The sequence below is a fragment of the Oncorhynchus masou genome, chromosome 33 (assembly GCF_036934945.1).
Source record: "Oncorhynchus masou masou isolate Uvic2021 chromosome 33, UVic_Omas_1.1, whole genome shotgun sequence".
Classification (NCBI taxonomy): Eukaryota; Metazoa; Chordata; class Actinopteri; order Salmoniformes; family Salmonidae; genus Oncorhynchus; species Oncorhynchus masou.
Window position 1 is genome coordinate 38,075,152 of NC_088244.1, and position 14,081 is coordinate 38,089,232.

The 14,081-nt window shown below is 49.0% G+C and overlaps 1 protein-coding gene across 4 annotated transcripts in view; it reads left to right on the forward strand.

Annotated features, from left to right (window-relative positions):
• LOC135528488 (rho guanine nucleotide exchange factor 25-like) overlaps positions 1 to 14,081 on the forward strand; it is a 133,507-nt gene that overhangs the window by 74,696 nt on the left and 44,730 nt on the right. For 3 of the 4 annotated variants that reach the window (XM_064957601.1, XM_064957602.1, XM_064957604.1), the window contains 2 exons: positions 12,200 to 12,567; positions 13,418 to 13,528. In XM_064957601.1, the coding sequence (XP_064813673.1) occupies positions 12,200 to 12,567; positions 13,418 to 13,528 (479 nt within the window). The remainder of the gene's footprint in view (positions 1 to 12,199; positions 12,568 to 13,417; positions 13,529 to 14,081) is intronic. The other variant, XM_064957603.1, reaches the window with a different exon arrangement.

The following is a 14,081-nucleotide window of genomic DNA, read 5'->3' on the forward strand; positions in this document are numbered from 1 at the left end:
TCTCTTCCACTTTGAGCCATGAGAGATTGACATGCATGTCATTAATGTTAGCTCTCCGTGTTATTTTAAGGGCCAGCCGTGCTGCCCTGTTCAGAGCCAACTGCAATTTTCCTAAGTCCCTCTTTGTGGCACCTGACCACACAACTGAACAGTAATCCAGGTGCGACAAAACTAGGGCCTGTAGGACCTGCCTTGTTGATAGTGGTGTTAATAAGGTAGAGTAACGCTTTATTATGGACAGACTTCTCCCCATCTTAGCTTCTGTTGTATCAGTATGTTTTGACCATGACAGTTTACAATCCAGGGTTACTCCAAGCAGTCTAGTCACCTCAACTTGCTCAATTTCCACATTATTCATTACGAGATGTAGTGAATTATTTGTCCCAATACAATGCTTTAAGTTTTGGAAATATTTAGGACTAGTTTATTCCTTGCTATTCATTCCCAAAACTAACTGCAGCTCTTTGTTAAATGTTGCAGTCATTTCAGTCACTGTAGTAGCTGATATGTATAGTGTTGAGTCATCCACATACTGTACATAGACACACTGGCCTTACACAATGCCAGTGGCATGTTGTTAGTAAAGATTGAAAAAAGCAAGGGGCCTAAACAGCTACCCTGGTGAATTCCTGATTCTACCTGGATTACTGTATGTTGGAGAGGCTTCCATTAAAGAACACCTTCTCTGTTCTGTTAGACAGGTAACTCTTTATCCACATGATAGCAGTGGGTGTAAAGCCATAGCACATACGTTTTTCCAGCAGCAGACTATGATCGATAATGTCAAAAGCTGCACTGAAGTCTAACAAGCCCCCGCAATAATTGTATCATTAATTTATCTCAGCCAATCATCAGTTATTTGTGTAAGTGCTGTGTTTGTTGAGGGTCCTTCCCTATAAGCGTGCTGAAAGTCTGTTGTCAATTTGTTTACTGTGAAATAGCTTTGTATCTGGTCAAACACCATTTTTCCCAGAAGCTTACTAAGGGTTGATAACAGGCTGATTGGTTGGCTTTTTGAGCCAGTAAAGAGTGTTTTACTATTATTGGGTAGTGGAATGACTTTAACTTCACTCCAAGCCTGAGGGCACACACTTTCTACTAGGCTTAAATTGAAGATGTGGCAAATAGGAGTGGCAATATCGTCCGCTATTGTCCTCAGTAATTTTCCATCCAGACTGTCAGACCCCGGTGGCTTGTCATTGTTGATGGATGACAATAACTTCTTCCACACTGTCTTTACGGAATTCAAAAGTACAATGCTTGTCTTTCATAATTTGGTCTGATATACTTGGATGTGTAGTGTCAGCGTTTCTTCCTGGTATGTCATCCCTAAGTTTGCTTATCTTGCCAATGAAAAAGTCATTAAAGTAGTTGGCAATATCAGTGAGCTTTGTGATAAATGTGAGCTTTGTGATAAATGAGCCATCTGATTCAATGAATGATGGAGCCGAGTTGGCTTTTTCCCCCAAAATGTAGTGAAAGGTGCTCCAAAGCTTTTACTCTCATTCTTTATGTAATTTATCTCTGTTTCATAGTATAGTTTATTTTTATTTAGTTTAGTCACATTACTTTTTTATTTGCAGTACGTTTGCCAATCAGTTGGGCTGCCAGACTTATTTGCCATTCCTTTTGCCTCATCCCTCTCAACCGTACAATTTTTCAATTCCTCATCAATCCATGGAGATTTACTCATTTTTACAGTCATTTTCTTAATGGGTGCTTATTAGTAACTGGAATAAGCAATTGCATAAATGTGTCAAGTGCAGCGTCTGGTTGCTCCTCATTACACACCATAAGCCAGCAAATAATCTTTACATCATCAACATACGAATCACTACAAAACTTCTTGTATGACCTCATAAACACTATATTAGGCCCAGCGTTTGGAAATGTGTTTGGTTATCTAGATATGGTTATTATATTGTGATTACTACATGCTATGGATTTGGATACTGCTTTAAAGCACATTTCTGCAGCATTAGTAAAGACGTGATCAATACTGTTGATAATTTAATTCCTGTGCTGTTTGTAAATAAATCAAATCAAATCAAATGTAATTATATAGCACTTCGTACATTCGCTGATATCTCAAAGTGCTGTACAGAAACCCAGCCTAAAACCCAAAACAGCAAGCAATGCAGGTGTTGAAGCAAATACCCTGATAGGTTGACTGACAACCTGAAACAGGTTCCAGGCACTGGTTACAGTTTGAAATTGTTTCTTGAGTTGGCAGTTTGATGACGTCTCTTCCTACTGAATGCCGTAAGGACTGGTTCAGTTGTAGCTTTCCCACTGCACACTACTTGATTAGCATGCCCTGCTGGGGTACTATGCCGTCCGGAGATGGTTAGGGTTTGAGGGTGGTGTTACTGGCTGTGTCCATGCTTTTGACTTATGACCCTTGACAATATAGTAGCTGAACTGGAGGAGGGGCGGCTGGCTGCAGACATAGGGAGATTATCAATTGGGTGAAAGTCTGTCCGCCCCTCGACTCCTCTGTCCTCCTCTCCTCCGTGACCTGGAAACCGTTGCGTGGTCGAGTTGTGGAGGAAAGTGTCGATTTGTTAGTAGCTGAACTGAGGTTTGCTGCTCCTGCAGAGGATGCAGAAGTATCCTCGCAGTGGGGTGGCTAGCACGGAAGTGTTTTCAACCCCGCCCCCCGGCTACGTTTCTTCTTATCACTTTACACATTTATGTTGGGATTCCACCTGTCTAGACGTCATTTGTTTGATGATGCGCGAGTGGAGGAGAGTCCAAATTTGGTTTCCACATTTCCTTTCCACCCAAGGAGGTGAGCTAAACCAACTGAGAACCCTTGCCTGTGTGTATGTGTGTGTGTGTTTATGTGTGTGTAAAGAGAGTGTGTGTGTGTGTGTGTGTGTGTGTGTGTGTGTGTGTGTGTGTGTGTGTGTGTGTGTGTGTGTGTATGTGTTTGGTGTATCATCATGTATGCTCCACTCCCTCCGGACTAAAACTCGCCCTTCTTTGTACCCCTTCTGTTTCTCTCTTCCTCTCTTCCCTTCTTTCTGTCCTCCATTCACCTCCCCCACTCTTTCATGGGTGTGTGCGTGTGTGTGTAATGAAAAAGCTCACATACTTGCCATCTGTAAAGCATCTATTCTAGGGCCCCGATATGTTGAACAAAGACAGAGGACCAAATCTGTTCTCCTCAGTCAAACTGTGAGGAAGACAAGAAACAATGTTAGATCGAAGAGAAGTGACAGTCAGTATATAGATGGCCACACTGCAGGGGAGCATTGAATGTGCTGAAGTCTCTCTTGTTTTTAATGGATCATGGTAACTATTAGCAAGGCAATAGCCCTGTCGGGAGGAGGAGGAGGAAGATAATTGCAAAATTGACATAATTTTTCTATGGTTATCTAACAGGAAAAATTTACATGGAGAATATGATTTATAAGCAATGTTCTTCTTTTATTTTGATCTCAAAAGACACTTTTTACGACGGAGAAAAGAGAATTGAAGGGAACATGTCACATGGCTCATTGTACTGAAGCTGGCAAACTGGGTTCTTTGTGTGTGGACCGAGATATTTAATTTAGCCTGAACGAAGAGTGAAGAATTATAATAATTTCACACACACTGAGAAGGACTGTGGATTTACAGAGGCAACTAGCTTTGATGTAGAAACACTTACAAATTGAGCCACACTGAAAAAGCTTTACAGAAGACTAATGTATGCAAACCAGATTACGATAGTGAGATAATCTCTCTCTCTCTCTGTCATGAAGAATCAGGCAAGAGGTCAAATCACTTCCACCTTCACATAACAACCAGTTCACACATTTCCAGGGCCATTGTCATTCCCCGTCTGTAGTCAACGTGACAGTAGAGGGTCAGTGGTTAGAGGTCAGGAGTCAGGGAGGTGGATGGGAAGAGAGGGTCATTTAGGGCCTCACCATAGATGAAAGACCACAGCCACACATCAACACATCTTACCGGAAAGGAAGACTTGGGGATGGCGGGACGGGGGAAGGAGATAAGAGATCAAAAATCGATGATGTAACCAAAAGATGGCAGCCACACATACATCTCACAGGAAAGACTATCCCAGGCTGAGGCCTGTGGAATGGAGAAGGATAGGAAAAGGGGAAGGGGATAAGACAAAAAGCAAAGCTATAACCAGACAAAGATCTTCCGGTCCATAGGATTAAAGAGAACGTCCTGTCCCTGTCCACTCTAGAACCCCCCCCCACCCCTCGCTTCCCATGTCCCACATCACTGAAGAACAGAAAATCCTGTCTAGGATGGACATGGGTGCTTTTTTATTTTTTTATTGAGGGGTGGGGTTACTGTTGAAGGAGGGGGAGAGAGGGAACAGTTACTGTTGAGGGAGGGGGAGAGAGGGGACGGTTACTGTTGAAGGAGGGGGAGAGAGGGGATGGTTACTGTTGAGGGAGGGGGAGAGAGGGGACAGTTACTGTTGAAGGAGGGGAGAGAGGGGACAGTTACTGTTGAGGGAGGGGGAGAGAGGGGACAGTTACTGTTGAAGGAGGGGGAGAGAGGGGACGGTTACTGTTGAGGGAGGGGGAGAGAGGGGACAGTTACTGTTGAAGGAGGGGGAGAGAGGGAACAGTTATTGTTGAGGGAGGGGGAGAGAGGGGACAGTTACTGTTGAAGGAGGGGGAGAGAGGGGACGGTTACTGTTGAGGGAGGGGGAGAGAGGGAACAGTTATTGTTGAGGGAGGGGGAGAGAGGGGACAGTTACTGTTGAAGGAGGGGGAGAGAGGGGACGGTTACTGTTGAGGGAGGGGGAGAGAGGGAACAGTTACTGTTGAAGGAGGGGGAGGGAGGGGACAGTTACTGTTGAGGGAGGGGGAGAGAGGGGATGGTTACTGTTGAGGGAGGGGGAGAGAGGGGACGGTTACTGTTGAAGGAGAGGGAGAGAGGGAACAGTTACTGTTGAGGGAGGGGGAGAGAGGGGACGGTTACTGTTGAAGGAGAGGGAGAGAGGGAACAGTTACTGTTGAGGGAGGGGGAGAGAGGGGACGGTTACTGTTGAAGGAGGGGGAGAGAGGGAACAGTTACTGTTGAAGGAGGGGGAGGGGGAGGGAGAGGACAGTTACTGTTGAGGGGGGGAGAGAGGGGATGGTTACTGTTGAGGGAGGGGGAGAGAGGGGACAGTTACTGTTGAGGGAGGGGGAGAGAGGGGACGGTTACTGTTGAAGGAGAGGGAGAGAGGGAACAGTTACTGTTGAGGGAGGGGGAGAGAGGGGACGGTTACTGTTGAAGGAGGGGGAGAGAGGGAACAGTTACTGTTGAAGGAGGGGGAGAGAGGGGACAGTTACTGTTGAGGGAGGGGGAGAGAGGGGATGGTTACTGTTGAGGGAGGGGGAGAGAGGGGACAGTTACTGTTGAGGGAGGGGGAGAGAGGGAACAGTTACTGTTGAGGGAGGGGGAGAGAGGGGACGGTTACTGTTGAAGGAGGGGGAGAGAGGGAACAGTTACTGTTGAGGGAGGGGAGAGAGAGGGGGCAGTTATTGTTGAGGGAGGGGGAGAGAGGGGACAGTTACTGTTGAGGGAGGGGGAGAGAGGGGATGGTTACTGTTGAGGGAGGGGGAGAGAGGGGACAGTTACTGTTGAGGGAGGGGGAGAGAGGGGACGGTTACTGTTGAAGGAGAGGGAGAGAGGGAACAGTTACTGTTGAGGGAGGGGGAGAGAGGGGACGGTTACTGTTGAAGGAGGGGGAGAGAGGGGACAGTTACTGTTGAGGGAGGGGGAGAGAGGGAACAGTTACTGTTGAAGGAGGGGGAGAGAGGGGACAGTTACTGTTGAGGGAGGGGGAGAGAGGGGATGGTTACTGTTGAGGGAGGGGGAGAGAGGGGACAGTTACTGTTGAGGGAGGGGAGAGAGGGGACAGTTACTGTTGAGGGAGGGGGAGAGAGGGGACGGTTACTGTTGAAGGAGGGGGAGAGAGGGAACAGTTACTGTTGAGGGGGGGAGAGAGGGGGCAGTTATTGTTGAGGGAGGGGGAGAGAGGGGACGGTTACTGTTGAAGGAGGGGAGAGAGGGGACAGTTACTGTTGAGGGAGGGGGAGAGGGGGACGGTTACTGTTGAGGGAGGGGGAGAGGGGGACGGTTACTGTTGAAGGAGGGGAAGAGAGGGAACAGTTACTGTTGAGGGAGGGGGAGAGAGGGGACGGTTACTGTTGAGGGAGGGGGAGAGAGGGGACAGTTACTGTTGAGGGGGGGGGAGTGGGGGGACGGTTACTGTTGAGGGAGGGGGAGAGGGGGGACGGTTACTGTTGAAGGAGGGGAAGAGAGGGAACAGTTACTGTTGAGGGAGGGGGAGAGAGGGGACGGTTACTGTTGAGGGAGGGGGAGAGAGGGGACAGTTACTGTTGAGGGAGGGGGAGAGAGGGGACAGTTACTGTTGAGGGAGGGGGAGAGGGGGGACGGTTACTGTTGAGGGAGGGGGAGAGAGGGGACGGTTACTGTTGAAGGAGGGGAAGAGAGGGAACAGTTACTGTTGAGGGAGGGGGAGAGAGGGGACAGTTACTGTTGAGGGAGGGGGAGAGAGGGAACAGTTACTGTTGAAGGAGGGGGAGGGAGGGGACAGTTACTGTTGAGGGAGGGGGAGGGGGAGAGAGGGGACAGTTATTGCTGAGGGAGGGGGAGAGAGGGGACGGTTACTGTTGAAGGAGGGGGAGAGAGGGAACAGTTACTGTTGAGGGAGGGGGAGAGAGGGGGCAGTTATTGTTGAAGGAGGGGGAGAGAGGGAACAGTTACTGTTGAAGGAGGGGGAGAGAGGGAACAGTTACTGTTGAGGGAGGGGGAGAGAGGGGACGGTTACTGTTGAAGGAGGGGGAGGGGGAGGGAGAGGACAGTTACTGTTGAGGGAGGGGGAGAGAGGGGATGGTTACTGTTGAGGGAGGGGGAGAGAGGGGACAGTTACTGTTGAGGGAGGGGGAGAGAGGGGACGGTTACTGTTGAAGGAGAGGGAGAGAGGGAACAGTTACTGTTGAGGGAGGGGGAGAGAGGGGAGGGTTACTGTTGAAGGAGGGGGAGAGAGGGAACAGTTACTGTTGAAGGAGGGGAGAGAGGGGACAGTTACTGTTGAGGGAGGGGGAGAGAGGGGATGGTTACTGTTGAGGGAGGGGGAGAGAGGGGACAGTTACTGTTGAGGGAGGGGGAGAGAGGGAACAGTTACTGTTGAGGGAGGGGGAGAGAGGGGACGGTTACTGTTGAAGGAGGGGGAGAGAGGGAACAGTTACTGTTGAGGGAGGGGGAGAGAGGGGGCAGTTATTGTTGAGGGAGGGGGAGAGAGGGGACAGTTACTGTTGAGGGAGGGGGAGAGAGGGGATGGTTACTGTTGAGGGAGGGGGAGAGAGGGGACAGTTACTGTTGAGGGAGGGGGAGAGAGGGGACGGTTACTGTTGAAGGAGAGGGAGAGAGGGAACAGTTACTGTTGAGGGAGGGGGAGAGAGGGGACGGTTACTGTTGAAGGAGGGGGAGAGAGGGAACAGTTACTGTTGAAGGAGGGGGAGAGAGGGGACAGTTACTGTTGAGGGAGGGGGAGAGAGGGGATGGTTACTGTTGAGGGAGGGGGAGAGAGGGGACAGTTACTGTTGAGGGAGGGGGAGAGAGGGGACAGTTACTGTTGAGGGAGGGGGAGAGAGGGGACGGTTACTGTTGAAGGAGGGGGAGAGAGGGAACAGTTACTGTTGAGGGAGGGGGAGAGAGGGGGCAGTTATTGTTGAGGGAGGGGGAGAGAGGGGACGGTTACTGTTGAAGGAGGGGGAGAGAGGGGACAGTTACTGTTGAGGGAGGGGGGAGAGGGGGACGGTTACTGTTGAGGGAGGGGGAGAGGGGGACGGTTACTGTTGAAGGAGGGGAAGAGAGGGAACAGTTACTGTTGAGGGAGGGGGAGAGAGGGGACGGTTACTGTTGAGGGAGGGGGAGAGAGGGGACAGTTACTGTTGAGGGAGGGGGAGAGGGGGGACGGTTACTGTTGAGGGAGGGGGAGAGGGGGACGGTTACTGTTGAAGGAGGGGAAGAGAGGGAACAGTTACTGTTGAGGGAGGGGGAGAGAGGGGACGGTTACTGTTGAGGGAGGGGGAGAGAGGGGACAGTTACTGTTGAGGGAGGGGGAGAGAGGGGACAGTTACTGTTGAGGGAGGGGGAGAGGGGGGACGGTTACTGTTGAGGGAGGGGGAGGGAGGGGACAGTTACTGTTGAGGGAGGGGAGGGGGAGAGAGGGGACAGTTATTGCTGAGGGAGGGGGAGAGAGGGGACGGTTACTGTTGAAGGAGGGGGAGAGAGGGAACAGTTACTGTTGAGGGAGGGGGAGAGAGGGGGCAGTTATTGTTGAAGGAGGGGGAGAGAGGGAACAGTTACTGTTGAAGGAGGGGGAGGGAGGGGGCAGTTATTGTTGAAGGAGGGGGAGAGAGGGGACAGTTATTGTTGAAGGAGGGGGAGAGAGGGAACAGTTACTGTTGAAGGAGGGGAGAGAGGGAACAGTTACTGTTGAAGGAGGGGGAGAGAGGGGACGGTTACTGTTGAGGGAGGGGGAGAGAGGGGACGGTTACTGTTGAGGGAGGGGGAGAGAGGGGACGGTTACTGTTGAAGGAGGGGGAGAGAGGGAACAGTTACTGTTGAGGGAGGGGGAGAGAGGGGACAGTTACTGTTGAAGGAGGGGGAGAGAGGGAACAGTTATTGTTGAAGGAGGGGGAGAGAGGGGACGGTTACTGTTGAAGGAGGGGGAGAGAGGGGACAGTTATTGTTGAAGGAGGGGCAGAGAGGGGACGGTTACTGTTGAGGGAGGAGGAGAGAGGGGAAGGTTACTGTTGAGGGAGGGGGAGAGAGGGGAAGGTTACTGTTGAGGGAGGGGGAAAGAGGGGAAGGTTACTGTTGAGAGAGGGGATGCTGGTCAGCCAGCTCTATGGTTATCCAGCTCTGTGGTTATCTAGCTCTATGGTCATCCAGCTCTATGGTCATCCAGTTCTATGGTTATCCAGCTCTATGGTCATCCAGCTCTATGGTTATCTAGCTCTATGGTTATCCAGCTCTGGGGTTATCCAGCTCTATGGTTATCTAGCTCTATGGTTATCCAGCTCTATGGTCATCCAGCTCTATGGTTATCTAGCTCTATGGTTATCCAGCTCTGGGGTTATCCAGCTCTGTGGTTATCTAGCTCTATGGTCATCCAGTTCTATGGTCATCCAGCTCTATGGTTATCCAGCTCTATGGTCATCCAGCTCTATGGTTATCCAGCTCTGGGGTTATCCAGCTCTATGGTTATCCAGCTCTGTGGTTATCTAGCTCTATGGTCATCCAGCTCTATGGTTATCCAGCTCTATGGTTATCTAGCTCTATGGTTATCCAGCTCTATGGTTATCCAGCTCTATGGTTTTCCAGCTTTATGGTTATCCAGCTCTATGGTTATCCAGCTCTATGGTTATCTAGCTCTATGGTTATCCAGCTCTATGGTTATCTAGCTATATGGTTATCCAGCTCTATGGTTATCTAGCTCTATGGTTATCCAGCTCTATGGTTATCCAGCTCTATGGTTATCCAGCTCTATGGTTATCTAGCCCTATGGTTATCTACCTCTATGGTTATCTAGTTCTATGGTTATCCAGCTCTATGGTTATCTAGCTCTATGGTTATCAAGCTCTATGGTTATCCAGCTCTGGGGTTATCTAGCTCTATGGTTATCCAGCTCTATGGTCATCTAGCTCTGGGGTTATCTAGCTTTATGGTTATCCAGCTCTATGGTTATCTAGCTCTGGGGTTATCTAGCTCTATGGTTATCCAGCTCTATGGTTATCTAGCTCTATGGTATCTAGCTCTATGGTTATCCAGCTCTATGGTTATCTAGCTCTATGGTTATCCAGCTCTATGGTTATCTAGCTCTATGGTTATCCAGCTCTATGGTTATCTAGCTCTATGGTTATCTAGCCCTATGGTCATCCAGCTCTATGGTCATCCAGCTCTATGGTCATCCAGCTCTATGGTCATCCAGCTCTATGGTTATCCAGCTCTATGGTTATCTAGCCCTATGGTTATCTACCTCTATGGTTATCTAGTTCTATGGTTATCCAGCTCTATGGTTATCTAGCTCTATGGTTATCAAGCTCTATGGTTATCCAGCTCTGGGGTTATCTAGCTCTATGGTCATCCAGCTCTATGGTCATCCAGCTCTATGGTTATCTAGCTCTATGGTTATCTAGCTCTATGGTTATCCAGCTCTATGGTCATCTAGCTCTATGGTTATCTAGCTCTATGGTCATCCAGCTCTATGGTTATCTAGCTCTATGGTTATCTAGCTCTATGGTTATCCAGCTCTATGGTTATCCAGCTCTATGGTTATCCAGCTCTATGGTTATCAAGCTCTATGGTTATCGAGCCCTATGGTCATCCAGCTCTATGGTCATCCAGCTCTATGGTTATCTAGCTCTATGGTTATCTAGCTCTATGGTTATCTAGCTCTATGGTTACCCAGCTTTGGGGTTATCTTGCTCTATGGTTATCTAGCTCTATGGTTATCCAGCTCTGGGGTCGTCTAGCTCTATGGTTATCTAGCTCTATGGTTATCTAGCTCTATGGTTTTCCAGCTCTAGGGTCATCTAGCTCTATGGTTATCTAGCTCTATGGTCATCCAGCTCTATGGTTATCTAGCTCTATGGTTATCCAGCTCTATGGTTATCTAACCCTATGGTTATCTACCTCTATGGTTATCTAGCTTTATGGTTATCCAGCTATATGGTTAACCAGCTCTGGGGTTATCTAGCTCTATGGTTAACCAGCTCTGAGGTTATCTAGCTCTATGGTCATCCAGCTCTATGGTTATCTAGCTCTATGGTTATCCAGCTCTGGGGTTATCTAGCTCTATGGTTATCCAGCTCTGGGGTCATCTACCTCTATGGTTATCTAGCTCTATGGTTATCTAGCTCTATGGTTATCCAGCTCTGGGGTTATCTAGCTCTATGGTCATCCAGCTCAATGGTTATCTAGCTCTATGGTTATCTAGCTCTATGGTTATCTAGCTCTATGGTTATCCAGCTCTATGGTCATCTAGCTCTATGGTTATCTAGCTCTATGGTCATCCAGCTCTATGGTTATCTAGCTCTATGGTTATCCAGCTCTATGGTTATCTAGCTCTATGGTTATCTAGCTCTATGGTTATCCAGCTCTATGGTTATCCAGCTCTGGGGTTATCTAGCTCTATGGTCATCCAGCTCTGGGGTTATCTAGCTCTATGGTCATCCAGCTCTATGGTTATCTAGCTCTATGGTTATCTAGCTCTATGGTCATCCAGCTCTATGGTTATCTAGCTCTATGGTTATCCAGTACTTAGCAAGCTGGATTTATCCCTCCAATCTTTGACTCCCGTCTCTGTCTTCTATTGATTTTGTTTTGGTTAGCGGTGGTTCAACATCTGTCCGTGCATATGTGTGTCTGCTGCTGCCCTTTGCCTTAGTTAAACTCCCATCCATCAATAAGGAGACCTGAGAAATCCCCGTGGTTGACTTAGAGAGCATATCATTCATTCACGAGCCCTGACTTCTCTTGACCGGTTATGTAACCTTTGCCCCCCTCCATCTCTGTCTTTCTCTCTCCCTCCAACTGCTCTGATGCCACTTCACTCCAGCTGATCCTGTGCTGCTTTCAAAATCAAATCAAATCAAATTAGATTTTTCACATGGCCCGATATACAACAGGTGTAGACTTACAGTGAAATGCTTACTTACAAGCCCCTAACCAACAATGCAGTTAAGTTTAAAAAAAAGATAGATAAGTAAAAAATAAAAATACATTTAAGAGCAGCAGTAGAGAGGCTATGTACAGGGGGTACCGGTACAGAGTCAATGTGCGGGGGTATAGGTTAGTCAAGGTAATTGAGGTAATATGTAGATGTAAGTAGAGTTAAAGTGACTATGCTTAGATAATAAACATAGAGCAGCAGCAGTGTAAAAGAGGGGGGAGACAATGCAAATAGTCTGGGTAACCATTTGATTAGCTGTTCAGGAGTCTTATGGCTTGGGGGTAGAAGCTGTTCAGAAGCCTCTTGGACCTAGACTTGTGTGTGGTTGTTTGAGTATGAGGTTGGATATTGTGGTGGCAAATCATTCAGTTTCCGTAAAAAAAAAATGGACAATTAAGTATCTATTCGATTCTTCCTCCCACTGTCCTTCTTTAAATGTCACTCTCTCTTTCCCTCCTTTCTGTCTCTCTCCAGACTCATACTCAGCGGCGGGCAGCGAGGGTAGCATCTCCACCTCCGTGGTGTCCCTGCCCCCGACCCTGACGGCGTCCATTAGCTCCGCCCCCAACTCCCCGGGCTCGCGGCGTTCCGTCAGCACCCTGAAGAGGTGGCTGACCAATCCCGTCCGCAAGCTGAGCGCCGGGGCCGTCAACATCTCCACCAGCGCCAAGGGGGAGCGGCAGGACAGGAAGTTGGATGGGGGAAGCAAGCCCCCTCCTCCTATTCCACCCCCACGCCACAGTCATGGCCTGGGCCTGGGCCTGGGAGGGCTGGGGCTGGCCAGCCCCCTGGGATCAGAGGACCACCTCACCACTGTACTACCCATCACACACAAAGAGATGGTGAGTGGAGAGGCGTTGCTAAGCACCAGTGTTCAGGATACAGTGTAGACTCGGGTACATAGACCTACATACATAGCGGTGGAGGATGCTGAGGGGAGGGCAGCTCATAATAATGTCTGGAGCGGAGGAAATGGAACGGCATCAAGCCATGTGTTTGGTGTATTTGACACCATTCCACCAACTCCGCTCCAGCCGTTACCGCGAGCCTGTCCTCCCCAATTGAGATGCCACCAACCTCCTGTGACACATACAGGTATGTACACATGTCATATATGGACAATGGCAAGTGACAGATTTGAAATGTGCCTCCTCAAGAGTAAACTCATCCGTATACTCTGTAAAATTGCCACAGTGTTCTACATACAGTAGCTAAATATACATATATCATATCACAAGATAGCATAGGCTTATGAACAGGCTCAAGAGCAAATAGACGAATGATTGTTTAGTACAGCAGCCTGTCAAACACAGATCTACAACTCTTCCCGTGTAAATATATAGCGGTGCCAGCTTCCCCATAGATAAACAGTATGTTTTGTCTCTACTTAGCTTCCCTGACCACGTCCTATTGACAGTACAATGCCTCGCCTATGAATACTATGAATGACTGCTGCGTTCTAAACATACGGTGGACAGTGGGATAGCTACGGCAGGGGTGATGCTGCTCGTTACGCATCAACAGCACCCTGCCCTTTCACCTCTGGGGACGTTTCTGACCCAGTCACAGCGTAACACTGACTCACGTCGATGGGTTGAGTGATTTTGCTGTGTTATGTTGAGTAACGATGTTCCTTCTGTCTAGCTGGGTGTGTATGTGTGTGCTCATGCAGTGTGTGTGTGTGTGTTGTAGGAGTGCAGGTATAATTTGGCCAGTCCTGAGGATCTCTCCCCGGCAACCCTAAACTCTCCCAGCTACCTGTCTGACTCGCTACAAGGCTGTACTTCACTGGCCTACACACATGTGAGTCAACACGCGTGTGCGCGCACACACACACACACACACACACACGCATGCACGCACGCACACACACACACACTCTGAGTTCACACCTACAGCCCCGTGTAACAGAAGTGGTGTGGGGAATCATGTTTGCTTGTTGACAATCTTTGCCTGAGACCTGACAACTTGTCTTAGCCCGAGCAAATGCCTAGGTCTGGGAGGCTTAACAAGGTAGATACAGTCATGCAATCTATCTAATCAACAGGGTCAGAGAGCACATACTCAGTCAACGTATCCAACCTGAGAAAACACAATAAATCGTACTGAACTGATGAAGAAATGAATTGGTCATCCATTGATGGCATTGGCTGTTGCTGCTCAGTGTGTAGGGTTAGGGGAGACAGGGAGGTGATAGCCCCCGAGACAGACCTGGATATGAAAGGAAGTCCCCACCCACACCCCCACACCCCCGAAGGGCCTCTCAGAGTTAATCAGGAAGAGGCCGTCCAGTGGTTGCGTCCCAAACATAGGTCTCTGGTCAAAAGTAGTGCACTAATATGTAGGGAACAGGGTG